This window comes from Loa loa, assembly GCF_000183805.2.
Source record: "Loa loa unplaced genomic scaffold supercont3.32, whole genome shotgun sequence".
Classification (NCBI taxonomy): domain Eukaryota; kingdom Metazoa; phylum Nematoda; class Chromadorea; order Rhabditida; family Onchocercidae; genus Loa; species Loa loa.
In genome coordinates this window covers 359,701-376,410 of record NW_018108212.1, presented here as the reverse complement: position 1 = coordinate 376,410, position 16,710 = coordinate 359,701, and the positions used below count along the sequence as shown (strand labels likewise).

The window sequence follows — 16,710 nt, the reverse complement described above, 5'->3', positions numbered from 1 at the left end:
CTGTCAAAATCCGCTTGCAACAAAAGGCTCTGTTTGCAACATTAAGCATTGCAATTAAGATTGGTTCTTAGACAAAGAAATTTAGCTTATGAGTGTGCTTTGTTGCCATAAAAAAGGAAAGGATGTGGACTTAAATAATGATAACAAAGAAAAACGCATGAGACAATGAATTTGAGGAATGTAAAATTGGTTAAATGATTCATGACATTGTTACAATTTGTGTGATTGATTTGTACATTGGTTTATTTAATTATTTCACTTCATTTGGAGCTTCGCGATATTCGAAGTTCGCGACAAGGAATGAGTTGAAAAAGGAAGCGAGAAATAAATTTGAAAAATCTTTGTTATAATTTCTGGGACGGCACGGAATTTTAATGATAAGCTTTTTTAAGAGCCATTTTTGATTAGAAGTTTCACTTCACTTTTTGAGAAATAAGACAAAGCATTCTGCTTTACAGGCGTCGGAAAGTAATAAAACCGGGATGAAATGAGCATTTCATGAATTAAAAATCTTTCTTTTATGCCTCAGGTGTGCCATTTAAAAACATCCTTGAATTTGAATATTACTTTTTGAAAATAATTGTAAATGAAAGGTGGGTGAAGAAAACATTGTTAGGCAGGTAACAGTTGTGGGGAAGAGAGGAAAGGTAAGATCATAAAGCACTTCAATTCAAAGTTATTTTACAACTGCAAAAACAGTGCTCGATAGTGACCAAAAATGTGGTCGATAGTAAGCAAAAAATCTATGTCTTGTAAAACGAAACGTCATAATTAAACATGTCACCTCGAGGAAAATGTGAGAAAAGGTAAAACAAATATATGTATTACATCTAAATACAATTGTATAATTGTCCTGAAGACCCATCTAATACTTTTAAAAATCTCCAAATTGAAATTTTAAAAATTTGTCCGCAAAGAAATTCCGAAAAGTAATACATATTTTGAAGTAATAAAATCATTAGCAACATTACAAAACTGACAATGAAGCAGTAAATGATAATAGCGAGTAAAATGGTGGGACCTAAGATGGTATTGCCATTGGAACAAGAGCCTAGTAAAATGACAACTACGTATGAGTCACCTGAAAATAGAAATGGAAATTTTCATGTTCAGCAAAGGGTATATATATTTGCATTACTTGCAGCTTTAATGGCTCATTGAGTAAGCTATTATGCAGGTAATGTGCATGCACTAGAAAAAATAAATCTTTCAGGCATTTTAAGATTGATCCACCGGTCGCTTCTCGTCTATGTTATCCTACTCCAATTAATACTAATTAAAAAAGAGAATACGTAAGTGACTGAGAGGTTTCAACCTTGTTCTACATAAAAAATTATAATAAATTCAAGTGCTTCAAGTGTGAAACGTTAGAAATTTCTCATTTATCAGCTCTCTTCATCAGATATAAAACTTAAGCAACATTTTCATTTTTGAAGATGAACAGAAATAAACCAGCTATCGAAAAAAGAATCATTGTATATGTAATATGCATATTTCAGAAGTAGCTAAAAATGCAGGAAATCAAACGGAAGAATTCAAGTGAAGAAGATTCGTTCTCGAAAAGAATGATGGAGAAAATTGGGGAAGCAGTATCGAGAAATTCACAGCAGTCATATGAGGGACTAGCAAGATATAAAGAAAAAAATAGCCAGGCTACTGAGCAGCAACATGCCGTTAATCAGGTACTCGAACTTTAGACAATTTCAGCAAAGTGGTAAATACATGTCTCGGAGGTATAATCAGAAGATACCAGAGATCTGAAAATTTTTCTCTGCGAAGAAAATTTTATTACGATTCATTTCTAAACAGTTACTATGGCTTTTATTCCAATACCATAGTACGACCGCTCATTATTTAATAATTTATTAACATATTTTTGCTTTAATCAATAACTATAAATTGATATGGATCGATGGGAAGGAAGTTGGAAGAGAAATGACTTTCAGTTGGTCCTCTTCAGCTGTCTCATGCAATGTGCTTCTAACAATTTCTACCATGGTCCTTACTCATATTTCTTCAGAATTCGAAACAATTGGCGAAAGAGCTGATAGAGAGGCTTGATGTGGTTAACTTTGCAGATGATTTGTTTCACAAAGAGCTTTGTCTTCCAAAGAAATATTGGAATTTATGGAGCCAAATTAAACGGGTTTGATCTTTGATGTTTGGATATTTGATACAAATTGAATTTGATTTGATGCTTCCCCTTTTTACTCCCATTCAACGAATAATCCATTTTCAAATGTTTCTATCCAGCATCTATTCATGAATTAATTGAACGATGAGATTAGTCTATAAAATGTCCTATTCTTTTGATTTTGGATTGATATGTAAATGTTATGATTTGTTTAAAAAGTGGACTGAGAGGAAATATATCCTTGCAAGGTCATGCAGATTAAGGGAATGAATTAATTCGAGATTTAACTAACAGGAGAGAGGGGCCCAACTTAACTGGATTAAGTGTGACCAAATAGTAGCCCTACCTTATCCAATCCTGTCATATAATTAAAAAATTACCAAGTAGACATTGTGTGAGTACTATTGAGTAATAATTTACCTCTCAAATAATGAGAAGAACTAACTATTCAGAATTTCTTAAATTGAAAAATTCAAACTGCCAACAGTTCCAAGGATTAAGGAAGAGTTTTTGAATTTTGACTTTTTTCGTTATAGTTGAAGAAATTATAAATTGATAAATCATTGACGAGTATTTTACATAATTTCCCAGAAACGTATTTCCTAGATCTAGCAACCAAAGCTACAAATCGATCAATCGAGACTTGTTGGAGAATTTTATAACCGAGATGACAAAGGCGACTGGCGTATTATCGGAATGCGCCCGATACGTAGTAATTTGGTCACTATTGAGTATGACGTTATACGTTTGTGTAAAGCAAACGCATCGTTTCCTGAAGTAAATGTTTTGCTCATTCGTTCGATTTGCTCTTCCAGTTATTGAAAAGAACTGTCGTTGCCAAAGTATTTCAGTTTAAGGTAATGAAGAAGGAAAAAAATGATTATGTAATGAAATTATGTAATTCGGACAACTTCAAGAACCATGCACTTTTCATGCAACAGTACAAATTGCTTCTTCTTCTCAAAAGGCGCCACCAAAATTACCGGTACTTTTATTTCTCTAAAAAATCTTACCTTTCATTTTATTTCCTTCTGATCATTGAAATCTGCAAATGAAATAATATTGAATTGATTAATTTTTGCAAGAAATATAATTCTCCTGGTTATTTAAAATTTTTGCATGCATCCTCATATGTAAGCCCTCTACTTTTCATTCCGTCCTAAGCTTGAAATTTAATTTTCAGACAACGAAAGCATTTCCCAGCTGTGTTTGGATGTGGCGCATTTGAAGAACTTTGCTATAAGGAGGTCAGCTTTATAGATAGATCGGTTCCATGAAGACTTTTCTGCGAGTTTCTGAAATTCAATGTTACAAGCAGATTAATATTGAAGAAATTTTTCCTGAGATAATCTATTTTAGTCAAACTTATCAAGCATACATTATCCCCTACTTCAATACCTATGACATTTGACATTGAAAAATCCAAAATACCAATAGAAAAAAATTTGTATTTCATCTTTCAGAAGTTATCTGTGAGCGATATGATACCGAAGTTACTTATTTACTACCCATATCCAAATCCAAGACCATATTTCCTGCAGGAAAAAATCCAGCCAACATTAGAAGAAGTTTTCCGAATGACACAGTTCGGTGTCTTAAATATTGGGACGGCACGAGATGTAATTATCGGTTGCATTAAAGTTAGTCTTTATTCAATAAATTATGATAGATAATAAATAATTTGAAGTTCCAAGGATAGTCACTTTTTGTTTTCTAATGTTCATTAGCTTGAAAGATGAAATCCATTTTAGGCTGATTAAGTCTACTTTACACTTAGTAAATGGATGCCAGACTCAAAATCCTTACCCACTGCATGATTGATCCTTATAAATGGCTTTTTTGACCCTTTCAGGCTTTACGATTAATACATCAGATAGGTTATGTGCACCGTTCAGTTGCTCCATATAATTTTGCAATCCGTCTGGAAGCCTTTTCAAAAATGATTCTTCAAAATGATCTCTGTGAGCAGATATGTCTTATTGACTTGACCTTTGCCCGAAAGTACAAGGATATGGGTAGACCACCACGAAGAGTGGCTGCTTTTACAGGCACTTATAAATATTGGTTAATTTTGATTTATAATAAGCTTTTGGATCATTTATTATCCTAGAAAAGCTTTCAAAACTTACAAATTAGCAGACAATGCCATTTCTAAAATCGAAGTATATATCTTTCCGGAAATTTTAACAGAATATTGCATCCATCTGCTTGCTGAGTGGAACTACTCTGAAGTGATGTAATGTTGATTGATTGAACGCCGAAACTTATTTGTCCACTAGTTTGTTTAATTAAATCCCGTTAATGAACGGCTGACCAAATTGCAGTTCGGTATCCGCACACAGTCATTTGGAACAATTCCCGAAAGATGACATAATCTCTTGCCTTTACATGTTTTGCGAATTTTTGCAAGGTTATTTGCCATGGAGAAGACTAAAAAATGTCAAGGTTATCGTTTTCATAACTTTTTTCGAGAAGAAATGGAACTGTACGCATGTCTTTCCGTTTGTCAACATCTTCCATCCCTTCAAATCCACATCCAATGTGAATAAATCTGTATCCAATACCTCAATCATTTCTTCATCAACACAATTTTTATCATTTTTCTCCTTTTAGACCTGGCAAATGTGATCAAAATGCCATAGAAATTAATAGGTTTTTCATAAAAAGCTTTTTATAGAATGAGGTGTTTTGAATCTGTTATAACATTTTGTAGGAAATAGTGGCGCTGAAACGTGAACTACAGATAAAGCCGCCAGTGTTTATGAATGACACTGGTGTCAATAGGATTGTAATCGATCTCAGCCAGCTGCGTGGGATATTCACACTACTTGAGGAAATCAAATCTTAGTAAATTTTATTCAAGATAGCAATGACCGGTAAATATACTTAATTGTTTATAATGCTTCTCTTTTGGATTTATAAGATAAATCCTGCGATTTTTGGCAAAAACCCAGTCATTTTAGCAAATTGTATGTCTTTTCTGCTTCTGAAAGTACTGTATGTTTATCCCAAATAATCTATCTATCTACACTTTAACAAATCTATCATTGCATACCCAACATTGTCTTATTTGTAATTTTAAGAGTTTACAGCAGAACAGCACAATCGTTCCGTGGTACAAATGTTTTTTTTTTTTTACACATATGCCTTCCCCCCATTGCATTTCCTACTTTTTTTCAAATCTAAGTACACTGACAATCTCCAGATTTCCCTCATTGTAATTTATCCCAGAAGAAAAAACTTTATTTTGTGACGTTATATTTTAGTGGTCGGGGATTGCCGTATCTGATGATATATAAAATGCTGAATGCAATCGCATATCAGCACCGTACTCTCAACGAAGGACCATGTGAGCTATTTGGCATTTTCAAGTATGCCTTTGTTTTTCAGAAACTATTATTAGTAATGGTATAATTAGACGTTTAGTTCTCATATCTAAACTTTATATTTTATACTGAGTGATGAATAATGAACAGTGGACAGTTTCATTCTAATTCTCGGCACAATCTAATAATTCCTTTTCTAATTAGGTATTTCTGATTGTCGAAGTAATCGCAGTTTGGTTGCTGTTTTCTTGGATGTCATCTTCAACACTGTTTATTTTTTCAAGCAAATAAATTAATTAATCTGCAAATACGGGATGACCTAATTGGTTCTCGTTACTAATAGTTTGTTTTCAAGTTGGGTAAAAGAAATTCTTACCGTATCTTGAAAGAGTTTTATGCAACTAATTTACTCCCTTATTTCTTGCATACTTACTCTTAAGCGAAAAAGACATTCCCGAAACATTTCTTACTTCTTCGGCCATCGCTAATGTTTTTTTTATGTTCTGTCCGTTTTTGCAAATGCTTCGCTTCTGAAAATATTACAACAAAATCCGCATTAGTTTATTCCAAACAAATTAGTAAATTGCAAAATCTCTATGACAATTATTTTGACTTGTTTTTTTTTAAACGAAGTTTTTTAGTTGAAATGACTTCTCAACAGAGAACGGTATAAGGAAGCGGAAATTTTCAAAGCTTAAATTTCTCACTTCTGAAAATTTGCAGGGAAGTGCAAAAACGATTTTCGAAAGCTGTGGAAAGACACAATCGTGAAATATTAGTTTCGAAACAAATATCAAAAAAGCATTCTTGATTTCTGCTGACTTTATCGTTTTCTTTGTGAAGATAGAAACAAATAAACGATCTTCTCATATACTTATTACTGCCAAAAATGCATTCAGTGAAATAATTACCTCCCAGTAAAAATAAAACATAATGGACTACGTGTTTTTTATAATTATGAAAGGAAGTGAAGAATTTTGAGACTATAAATTTGAACAAAAAATGTAAGAATCTACCTCTTGAAAACATATAAAGTAACTGTATTTGAAATATCGTATGATTAGGGTTACTAGACTTGTCTCATATATGAGTAATTGCTGACTGAAATAGAAACTTTATTTAAAATCTAACATTTGAAAAGTTGATGCGAGTGGGAAAATCCCTTCTATATAAGACACAATACGAAGATACGGTATAACTAGTCTAGCCAGCTGAGTAGTGGAATAAAATCTGTCATTTCAGATGTTAATATTTGTATGAACCGATCTTTTAAGGGATCATATTGTAAGTAATCGCATTTGTTATCGAACAGTGATAATGAACAGTATCACCTTGTGTTCAAGTTTGTGGAATTCCCTCCCCCCCCTCCTCCTATCCCCCTCCTCCGAAGGGATTGAGAAAAATGGTAATTAGCCAGTTTGTACCGTGCTTCCTCTGTGTTGTTTACTCTTCTAACATACTGACATACTAATAGGATGTCTACAGTAAAAACAGGGTTAATTTGTTCCGGAGACTTGTTCCGGGATTATCTTTCCTAATGAATTAAAATAAACGACATGAAATCTTGTACAGAAATTTTAGCTACCAGGTAAGGTCTTCGAATGACAACAACCTTTCTCCAAAGAACGTACATCCTTTTCATTCATCGTTCATTTGTTATTTTAGTTCTCAGTTCTCTCATTTTGCATATTTCATTTTTAAGGTAAACCATTTTTACGATATAATTGACTTTTGATTATTATACGCTGGACCGCAATGACTAAGGATGGCTGTAATGTAGCTTTACAGGAGGGAGAGACCGGATTGATGATTATTAGTGCAGTTATTGAGGGTGCTGATACGTAATAAATACATTAAGAAAAGCGATCACTCACATAATCTTTTACTTTATGCATGGTTAATTCATAACCTGATCCATTCCTGCAGCTGGTTAAGATACCAACGATGTTTGCCACTGCCTTACAAAATACGAATGTAATTAAATAAGCATCCACTTTAAAGCTATCCTGGCCATTGGAGGCATTAAAAATTTGATTTCGTCACTATCAGAAGAACATTCGAAACAAGATAATTATTAGAGAATGCTTCTGTAAAAAGTATCCCTTTCTCTCATCAGCTAGAAATTGTAACTGAATAGGAGTTGTTCTTTTTCTTTCGTAGAAATATGAGCAAGTCGATCGGCCACACTTTAATTTATTCATTTGAGAATATTTCTAAAAAGATGGACAAGAAGAGTTTCCATCATTCAAGAAATAATTGTTGCATTATAGATCAATCTACGTGAAGAAGGAGAAAAAGCAAGAACTACAAGAAGTCTCTCTTTCTCTCATACAATTGTACTTCTTACTTATAATCAAATTGAATAAAAGTTTGAGCTATACCTTAAGTTCTCTTTATACAGGAATTCAAGATTTGATAATAGCACGATTTTTCCTCGGAAACAGCCCTTTATGAACAATAAAAGAAACCACACAATCTAATCCTCTTAAACCTTTCCTATGTTTGTTCGTATGAACCAAAATTTGGTTAGTTACCCACATGGCTTAAAGATGATTTTAAGGCTTTTGCTATGCTTTTTGGTTTTTTGACGTATGGTTTTTTTTTTCTGTAAAATCTCCTGCTTTTTTTGTCAAATAACAGCACTTATTATCAAATAATGTTAATTATGAATAGTCCAAATGCCTCAAAGAATTAGAATTATTAACAAATCATGTCGCTAACCTAATATCAAAATTAACGGAATTTGTTAACTAAAAATCATTTATTCCTATTATTTTGAAGATCAACAATTTCAAGATCAGAATTCGCATTCCTAACAGAGTAAGGGATAAGATTAAAGTTGCTTGCAATCATTTATGAATAAATTTGTGAACTAGTGATTTTTTTCCAGCAAATTCTATCGAGCCAAACTGATTACTTATGTGGAAACGAGCACTTACACTGAAGAAATAGGAGATTCGTTAAAATTTCAAAGAGATTGGGAGTAACAGAAAGTGCGAGTTTACGTAATGCAAATTTTATGAAAGCTGGCGAAAAAAATGATAAGAGTGGCTTCGAAACTCACTTATGCCTTGTAGCTAATTTTTATGCCTTGTAGCTAATTTTCAATGAAAATTTACATCAACAGGGTCAGTTCTTCGCAATGTAAGAGCATATTCACATTTGATTTCCCTTTTGTCAAATAAAATTGTGAAATGCTGGGAAACAGAAATTGCACTGTAGGGTTGTGAACATTGATTGAGCAGTAGCGCAGAGAGACGTCAGTAATCTTACAGCTAGGCCATGCTAACTATTTGGTCATATGTCTGTCTGTTCCTCGAAGTTTTCCTGTGTTTTGCAGTAGAACGGGGTTGTATGGGAAGTGTGCAATAAGAAGTATCATTATGAAGATTTCGAGAAGACATTGCAGAGACGCATTACTCATCTTTCTTCATGATGCGATTGTTTCAAGTGGAGGGCTTTCCTGATCTAGACCAACTTTTTGTCTTTCTGGTCCGGTACTTGTGTCATGTAGTTTCTTTTCCCTCTCTAACATACGTTTAGAACGAAATAACAGTCGAAGGAGAACGTCCGATTTGAATCAAACGTAACATCACTTCGGGTTCCGTAGTCGTTCCTGTACTATTTGTCAGTATCAAGACATCCTCCCTTTACTTTTCTTATCTTTCAGTGCAACATTTAGTTGCTGTTAAGTGAAATGGCGTTTGTTATATGAGTGATAATTTAGAATATGATCCGCTTAAATCCATTCAGTCATAGTTTTTCTGTCTTTTTCTGTAGTTTAATTCAATGGGATACGATGAGAGAGAGAGCTAAATAAGGTGTCGTGAGCAGAATGACAAAGGCATGCTATGATAAGTAATTGAGAACTGTCCTGGTAATGAGTAAAAACAACTATTATAATTTTTGTTGGTTTCTTCAAACGGGTTGATTTTTTGCTTTGCTAATTGCAAGAGACAACATGACATGAATCCATCATTAACTTGTTTGGAAAATTGTACCATAGATTGTATTTCAGAAGTGTTCGCAGTTTAACGGAAAAGGATGAAACGTTCTGGGGGGGACAGGTTTGGAAGTGGAAGTAAACGGACACGAATGGATAGCTATGAGGAAGCCCTAGCGAACGGTAAATATGAACTACGCTTAGTGGTGACGAGTCGAGGTGCTGGTGGTATCATAGGCCGAGGAGGCGAGAATATCAAACGCCTCCGTTCTGAGGTACTGCCGTTTGGCTAACCTCCGTAGCATTTCAGTGCATACTTTGTAGTTCTCTTTTTCGACGTTCTGTAATTTATATTATTGAGAGCGCTGACCGAAACTCATTTGCCTAACAAATAATATCAGCGCATTCTCTCTAAGTTGACTTTTTATTGTCTTATAATGTTCAGCAAGTTATACATTCTTTGCATGTAGTTTTTCTTAGCAATGATTTTGAACTTCGATAATGCGCCTCATTACTTCACCCTTTATGACCGGAAAAATTTGCTTGCGAGAATAAAGTCCTTGATTTTAGAAAGCGGACTTTTTTAAGTGATCCACATTTACTTGATCAAAGACTTCGATGATCTGCAGCTGGCTTTAACTGTTAAGCAAATGCGTTTTCGATCAGAGCTTATCCAGGGTCTTGTCCTTCCTCATCCTTGATGGCTAAGATTTGCTTGTAGATGCAAAGCTCTTGCTTTCAGGAACTTCAGAAGAGTTCATAAAATTGTTAATTCACTTTTATATGTAACGGCCTTAACCTTTTGTTGTTTGGCGGACTGAGCAACATGAAATACGAAATTGTGAACACAGCCCAAACTAATGCTCATTTGCAGTTCGATGCGAACCTGACCGTCCCAGATAGCCAGACGCCCGAACGGTAATTTATCCTGGAAATACTTGTTGCCCTCACTACTGATTACTCGTTGGGCCACGACCGTTATTGCCACCGGGCTTCCACACGATGGATAAACCTACAGCTTTAACAGGCTGACCTTGAATTACCTTCCACATTTCTTTCACAAACCTACTGCTACAAAATAGGTGACATGCCTGCCTGCCTTCACCTGCTTAATTGTTTAGAAACGTGGCTGACTTTCGATACAGTTAAAAATTTTAATAGCTTTTAGCTAAAGCATCGGAGAGCAGGAAATGTGTTTTCCAAAATTTGAAAAACAATTTTTAACTTCACTTTTGATATTTTGAAATGTGCTGTGAAGACAAATCATTTAGTTTTTTCTTCAAAATAAATTGATATGAAATTTGGTGCGGACATAATATGCTAAGATCATCATGTTTAACTGAGACAACAAAGAGCAGGAGGGGCATGTTTCCCAATTTTTTTAGCAGAGGAGGCCGTTTTTTTAAAGATTTTCAGTAACATGAAATTTGGTCCAGAGCACATTGTTTTTCGATTTGGAGATACCTTGCAGTACTGTAAGGTGAAACGAAGGATTTTGATTATAAATTTGCTCCAAACAGTGCACTACTTTTTTTTTTCTACAGTGTTGGCTTCAGATTATAATTTGGTTGCTGGGCAATAACTTTGAACATTTTTCTGTTTTTAAAACTAAATCTGTGAAATTTGCATGACTTTTCCGTCATATCCAAGCAGTATATTCCTTGGAATTTCTTCTTTTTTTTTTGCTGGAACTATATCTTAATCCTGTTCAGGGTACTGACACTGACTGCTACAACGGAAAACATCTCAAATTGCTTGCGTGAAATTATACCACGTCTCGATGAAGTAAGTGCAGCTTTGCAGTTTTTGGTGGTTTAAAAACAGTTTGTACCAAAAATTTCTAAATGTGTTGGTCACTAACAATTGTGAGTCGCGGTTAAAAGGTATTTGAGCTGAGACTTAGTGCTTTTTAATGGGTTCCAGCTCACTGATTTCTATGCATAAAACTTGAGGCACTTTCGATTTTTCTTCTACATGCTGTAGTGAGAAATAATGATGGCGATAATTTTCAGAATCGCGAGGATGATCATGATCGACGAGGGAAGAAGGCGGACAGACCGGATAGTGAAATGAAAGTTTTGGTGCATGAATCTCACGCTGGCGCTGTTATTGGCCGTGGTGGGTCACGAATAAAAGAACTTCGCGAAAAAACTGGAGCACAACTCAAGGTCCTATTACTCGTTTTCAGTTTTATGACGCATGCGTAACTCGAGCACATTCATGCTATGGGTCCACTGACAAATATGAAACTTATTGCGAAGGTGACTTGCATTTCTCCATAAAAAACATTTTTGTTTTTGCAGTGTGGCATCAAATTTTGAGGTCATAGACTTAGAACTTTTTATTTGTGTTCATATCAGGAGTAATAGATCAGTGTTTCTTTCCATACTTGTTCAGTCATCTACCTGATTTTGTAAAGTCCTCCTGGTCATATTATATATATTATTTATTCTCATTCCCATTTATTATTCTCGAGTTATCAATTGGTGCATCTGAATATTTTTGTAGTACCACTAAAAAACATGTTCTTTATTAAATAGAAGTAAGGATATAGTGAAAAAAAGGGCAGAATTTCCGAATATGAGAGAAATTGCAAAAACGGGTTCCACAACATTTTATCGTTAAAGCATTAACAGGTTTTTTCTCGTTGTGCACCACAGTCTACTGAAAGAATCGTACTGCTGAATGGTGAAGTGGAAAAAATAATTGACTGTATCAACATCATAATCGATGTATTGAAGGAGGTAATGTATTAAATCTTTGATCAGATTTCAGTTGTCGAGAGCTTCTTGACCTCTTAATAAACATTAAATACCCTTATTATAAATGTTATATTTATATGTGCTTGGAAAAAGATCTATAATGTCAATTTTGTGACTTTTAGATCCCAATAAAGGGACCTGTTCGGCCATACGATCCAATGTATTATGATCCAGACATCATTAGCGATTATGGTGGATATGTTCCTGATCGAAATTTTATTTCACGTGTAGGTCGAGGAAGAGATTATGGATTTGGCGGTAGTGTGATTCCCTCACGATATCCCGGAAGAGATGATCGTTATAGTGGAATGAGGGATATGATAGGACGCTATTCACCTATTCCAGCTATGCAGACCACACAGGTGGAAACAACTGACGTAACATGATTTCTTAAGATTTATTTTTTCAAAATATAATACGCTTAATTTTTTTTTTTTGCAAAACCGATATTGTTAGAAGTCTTGTTCTTCGTCTCAATATTTGCAGTCAATAGCGGTCAGCTGATTTTGCCATATTGACTCCTTATCTTTTCCTCTGATTTAGCCTGACGCAAACTGATTCATTATGGACCACATAATTTATTCTTCCATCTTATATCGGTATTGCAGAATCAGCTGTTATATACCATATACCTTACCATATTTTTTGATAGATTTGGAAAAATGTCTGAAAGTAAGAATGTTAAATTTTCAAGTTCCCATGCTCAAGTTCCATGGGAATTTGCTGTTGTGAGGTTTGTATTCGTATCCTTATTCTTTGTCATATAATATTTAGGTTACAATCCCGGATGAATTGGGAGGCGCCATAATAGGTAAAGGTGGTTCACGGATCAATCGAGTGCGTGAAGAATCGGGAGCGCAGATCGAAGTTGAGCCCCATCGTGACAATGGTGGTGACCGCATCATAACAATTTCTGGTACTCGAGAACAAATTCAAGCAGCACAATATCTGCTACAACAATGGTTAACGAAATTTTCGTTCCTTTCTTTTTTTCCAATGTTTTAAAGAGGGCAGTAAGGTGCGGCATAGTTAACAGTTTTATTTGTTGTTGGCCCAATTCCTAAATTATATGGTTAGTGCAAACTTTTTGTTTATCAAATTTCTGAACTGTTCATATGTAATGTGTAGTATATTAATATTGAAATCTCTTCAAAGCTTAGCAGATCTACTTTTATCTGCGAAAGCATAAACCTTTGTCTGTGTGATCATTTTGAAAAAGGCTTTAAGAACGTTTACAAATAACTGTTCAGGGAAGTGGAAAGAGAAGAGCTAGTTCAATTATTATGTAACTGTAGCAAATTTCAGATGACCTTTGGAATATTCTTTCATTTTTCGCAGCATTGATTCATATATTTTGTACTGTTTTATATATTACCATTATTTCAGTGTTCGTACATCGGAAGCTGGAAGACGTTATTTAAGTGAGCACTAAGTGGAGCAGACAGTCAAAAGCTTTTATTGACCTGTTTTTAATAAATATTTTGTCATTTGCTTGTTATTTTCATTTATAAACCTATTGGTTTTTTGGCCATTTTGAAATAGACTGTCACACTTATTATTGTGTTGCCTTTTTTAAATGCATGCTTTGTGATTTGTATCATGTGTGTGATCTCCTTGCATTCATGTCCAATAAAATAAATCTCATTCCAATTGTCCTCTTCAACTGAAGTGTCACTGCACCTTTAGAATATATGCCGACATACAAAGGAACCACCTTATCGTTTAGTCCCAACTCTTAGGAAAAAATTTTTGTTGTGTCATCGTAAGATTTGTTTACGGCGCTTTTTACTGTGACCCGCGCAGGTTTTCGTGCGTGTGACCACAATGAGTGATGCTTATTTTTTTATTACTGAATTGAAAACAGGGAATTTAATTGTCGGATCAGTTTTGTTTCTCTGCTTCATACTGTTGTGGCGTAAGCAAGGATGATATGCAGGTCGTAATTATTGCTTCGGTATATTCGTTCTATTTCTTGCAGGATGAGTCTGGAAACGGTTAAGATCTTATCTAGTGAATCTGAGTTGGTTTAATTTGAAGTTCCAATTTAGAGAAGAATGGGAAGTAATTTGGTCCGTTGTGTCTGCAGGTGATTGAAGTTAGGATTAGGGACATGTAATGTTTGCTGGGGATGTCAAAGTGATGTAAACTTTTTTCCACGCTGTAGATGTGTAATCAAGTATCATCTAATAGCATAATTAAGGGGAATGTTACTGTTGCAAATAGTGATTAAACGTGGGACTTAGTGGATTTGATAGGTTTTATAAAGCAGGAGATATAAAACGATGTTAAGCTTGTTGACAGCAGGTAAAGTGTCTTCCATCGATTTCTGGTCGCTACCATGACACGACCACGTCATAGTCTGGACCTATTTTCTCTACTGGTCATCTTTAGATTTCTTTCAAATAAAATTGTGACATGAATTGCGATAATGTTCTTGACCAAGTTCCTAATCTTATTTTTCTAGTAACTATGTTTATGATTTATGATTGATCCTTGAAAATATCAGTCCTTTGAGTTCGTTGTGTCTTATTTATTTAAACTGGAATTCATCGGAAAAACGTTTTATTAATTGCAAAGAATCATTAACATTGTTTTCTGAATCCAAGATGTACTCAGTATAATTAGCTTTCCGTCGTTTCGTGAGTAACTTTAATCATATGAGTGACCTGGGGTGTAGCTTATCGTTTTTTTTTTTTGCTCAGGTTGTCTGAAAACAATCCTCATCACAAGTCGACAGTTGCATGAAGGGAGCAGGTGTGCAGCGTACAAAAAGTGGCACTACCAGTGATGATTCAATTCTTCATCCAGAGATGTGGTGGGGGCAGTCTTTTACAGGTTTTTCTATTCGTTATGTATTACAGTTATACTATTTGCAAACATTACCAAACCTTTGATTGGGTCTTTTCGGATGTTTGAAATCGAATTGATATTGGAAGAGATAAGTGTTTTAAGTGTTTTGCGCTGATATCGATTTTGTTTACTTGGAAATAAATCTTCACCTTGGAATAATTTCAATCATCCTTCTAATCAAGCGTTTATGTTGCAACATGTTTTTATTCCATTTGTTGCATCTCAGAGCTGCCATGCTTGCAAATGATTCTTTTTTAGAGCAAGAAGTATCTCCTACAAAATATGTTTATAACTATTCACAAATGGATGAAAATCATCAAAGGACTCCAATGTGTCGCATTGCAGAGCTCGCTCGCTATAATAAAGTTAGTTTCTATTATTAACAAGCTTCATGTTTTGTAACTTCCAACTACGAGAATAAGAGGTGATTCTAAGATTAAACGAGACATCGATCAAGGCCAATTGTCGCATCATATATTTCCCAGAATGAGTCGTGCCGATTAACTGATTCCAACTGTTTTTGTAAATTATAATTAATGAGGACGCATTAGTATTAGAAAACTAATTCAGATCAGGCATGAGTACAAACTCATGGACGAAAGTGGACCAGCTCACAAGAAGCAGTTCACCGTTTCACTTGTACTTACCCCTGATCAGGCAAGTGTTTTCGTTGTGTAATTTAGCTGTTTTGTATAGTACTTGGTTATTTTTGTGTAGTATTTGATTATTATTGCATGGTACTTGATTGTCTATTTATGCCATTTCTTGCTTTTCTATGTTGTAGAAATGTTATAGGTGTTTTACGGCAAGGGAGCGTCCATTAAGAAAGCTCAGCAGTCCGCTGCTGAAACTGCCTTGAATGGAACCATTTTACCGAAGCCACCAGATAAGATTCCTTCAAAAAAAATCAAAAGTGGTAAGATTAGCACTTATTAGATGGATGCTAGTTCGTACGTTGCGTAATGCTAAGAGTTATTTTGTATTTTTCATATTCCTTTATTTATCGATTAAAATAATCGTAAATTGAATAAGACGTGATTTAGTTATTGTTATTCTTGTAAGAATAACTATGAGAACCAATTGTTGAATAATCAAGCTTCTTATATGAAAGTATTCCTCTACCGTTTTATAAAATATCCGGACATAAATTCCCGTATCTTTTGTCGATTTTAATACTTTTAAATAGACTGGGTGGAAAACTGTTCGCTTTTGTTTCAGATTTTCAAAATCCAGTAGTCTTACTCAAATATGTCGCAGGACGGCTTGGAGTTGAAATTAAATTCATTGACGAAGTAGTGCCGATATGCCCATCACCACAACATCCCATAACCCGTTTGCCAATGCAGTTAGTTATCCAGTTGTTTCATTATGACGTGCTGGAGTTTCTGGATTTTTTGCTTTAGTTGATTATAAGTCTCTTAAGCCGTAATTTCTCAAAACTGGAAATAAATTTCAAAACTTTCTTGAATATTAAGCAAACTAACTACACAGTTTTCATCTATAGAACTCCCGTTATAGAAGTGACTGTATTTCTTTTTTCTGTATTCTTAGCAGCTACTCTAAAACTAATTGCAGGCCACTAATAAGAACTCCCTTCATCCCAGTAATTAACGAACAGTTCTTGGTTTTTCCACCGCCTAGAGTATTATTTGGACAACCACGTGTTCCTGCAGCATTGCAACCGGTACCAGTTAT

General features: G+C 34.6%; 3 protein-coding genes across 4 annotated transcripts in view; all 3 read left to right on the top strand.

The window, feature by feature from the left end:
- Window positions 1-1,511: 1,511 nt before the first annotated feature.
- LOAG_06749 (hypothetical protein) lies at window positions 1,512-4,982 on the top strand (the record flags this gene model as incomplete). Its single annotated transcript, XM_020447237.1, has 9 exons — window positions 1,512-1,682; window positions 2,021-2,146; window positions 2,747-2,911; window positions 2,992-3,119; window positions 3,318-3,381; window positions 3,598-3,774; window positions 3,987-4,198; window positions 4,459-4,579; window positions 4,848-4,982. The coding sequence occupies 9 exons, from the start codon at window positions 1,512-1,514 to the stop codon at window positions 4,980-4,982; spliced, it is 1,299 nt and encodes a 432-aa protein (XP_020302511.1).
- A 4,490-nt stretch (window positions 4,983-9,472) lies between these two features.
- LOAG_06748 (hypothetical protein) lies at window positions 9,473-13,814 on the top strand. The gene is made up of 8 exons (XM_003142284.2): window positions 9,473-9,678; window positions 10,278-10,321; window positions 11,116-11,188; window positions 11,416-11,571; window positions 12,040-12,147; window positions 12,288-12,527; window positions 12,940-13,127; window positions 13,552-13,814. Exons 1-8 carry the CDS (start codon window positions 9,505-9,507, stop codon window positions 13,595-13,597), a joined length of 1,029 nt encoding a protein of 342 aa, XP_003142332.1. The 5' UTR covers window positions 9,473-9,504; the 3' UTR covers window positions 13,598-13,814.
- A 1,092-nt stretch (window positions 13,815-14,906) lies between these two features.
- Window positions 14,907-16,710, top strand: part of LOAG_16985 — a gene marked incomplete at both ends in the record, with an annotated part of 8,670 nt that continues 6,866 nt past the window's right edge. For both annotated transcript variants that reach the window (XM_020449640.1, XM_020449641.1), the window contains 6 exons: window positions 14,907-15,000; window positions 15,274-15,380; window positions 15,586-15,672; window positions 15,811-15,931; window positions 16,234-16,360; window positions 16,591-16,699. In XM_020449640.1, coding sequence (XP_020306817.1) covers window positions 14,907-15,000; window positions 15,274-15,380; window positions 15,586-15,672; window positions 15,811-15,931; window positions 16,234-16,360; window positions 16,591-16,699 — 645 coding nt within the window. The remainder of the gene's footprint in view (window positions 15,001-15,273; window positions 15,381-15,585; window positions 15,673-15,810; window positions 15,932-16,233; window positions 16,361-16,590; window positions 16,700-16,710) is intronic.

Coding starts and splice junctions, on each gene's coding strand:
- LOAG_06748 (XM_003142284.2), top strand. CDS start 9,505: ATGAAACGTTCTGGGGGGGACAGGTTTGGAAGTGGAAGTAAACGGACA. Junction 12,148..12,287: donor TAATCGATGTATTGAAGGAG/GTAATGTATTAA, acceptor TGTGACTTTTAG/ATCCCAATAAAGGGACCTGT. Junction 12,528..12,939: donor CAGCTATGCAGACCACACAG/GTGGAAACAACT, acceptor TATAATATTTAG/GTTACAATCCCGGATGAATT.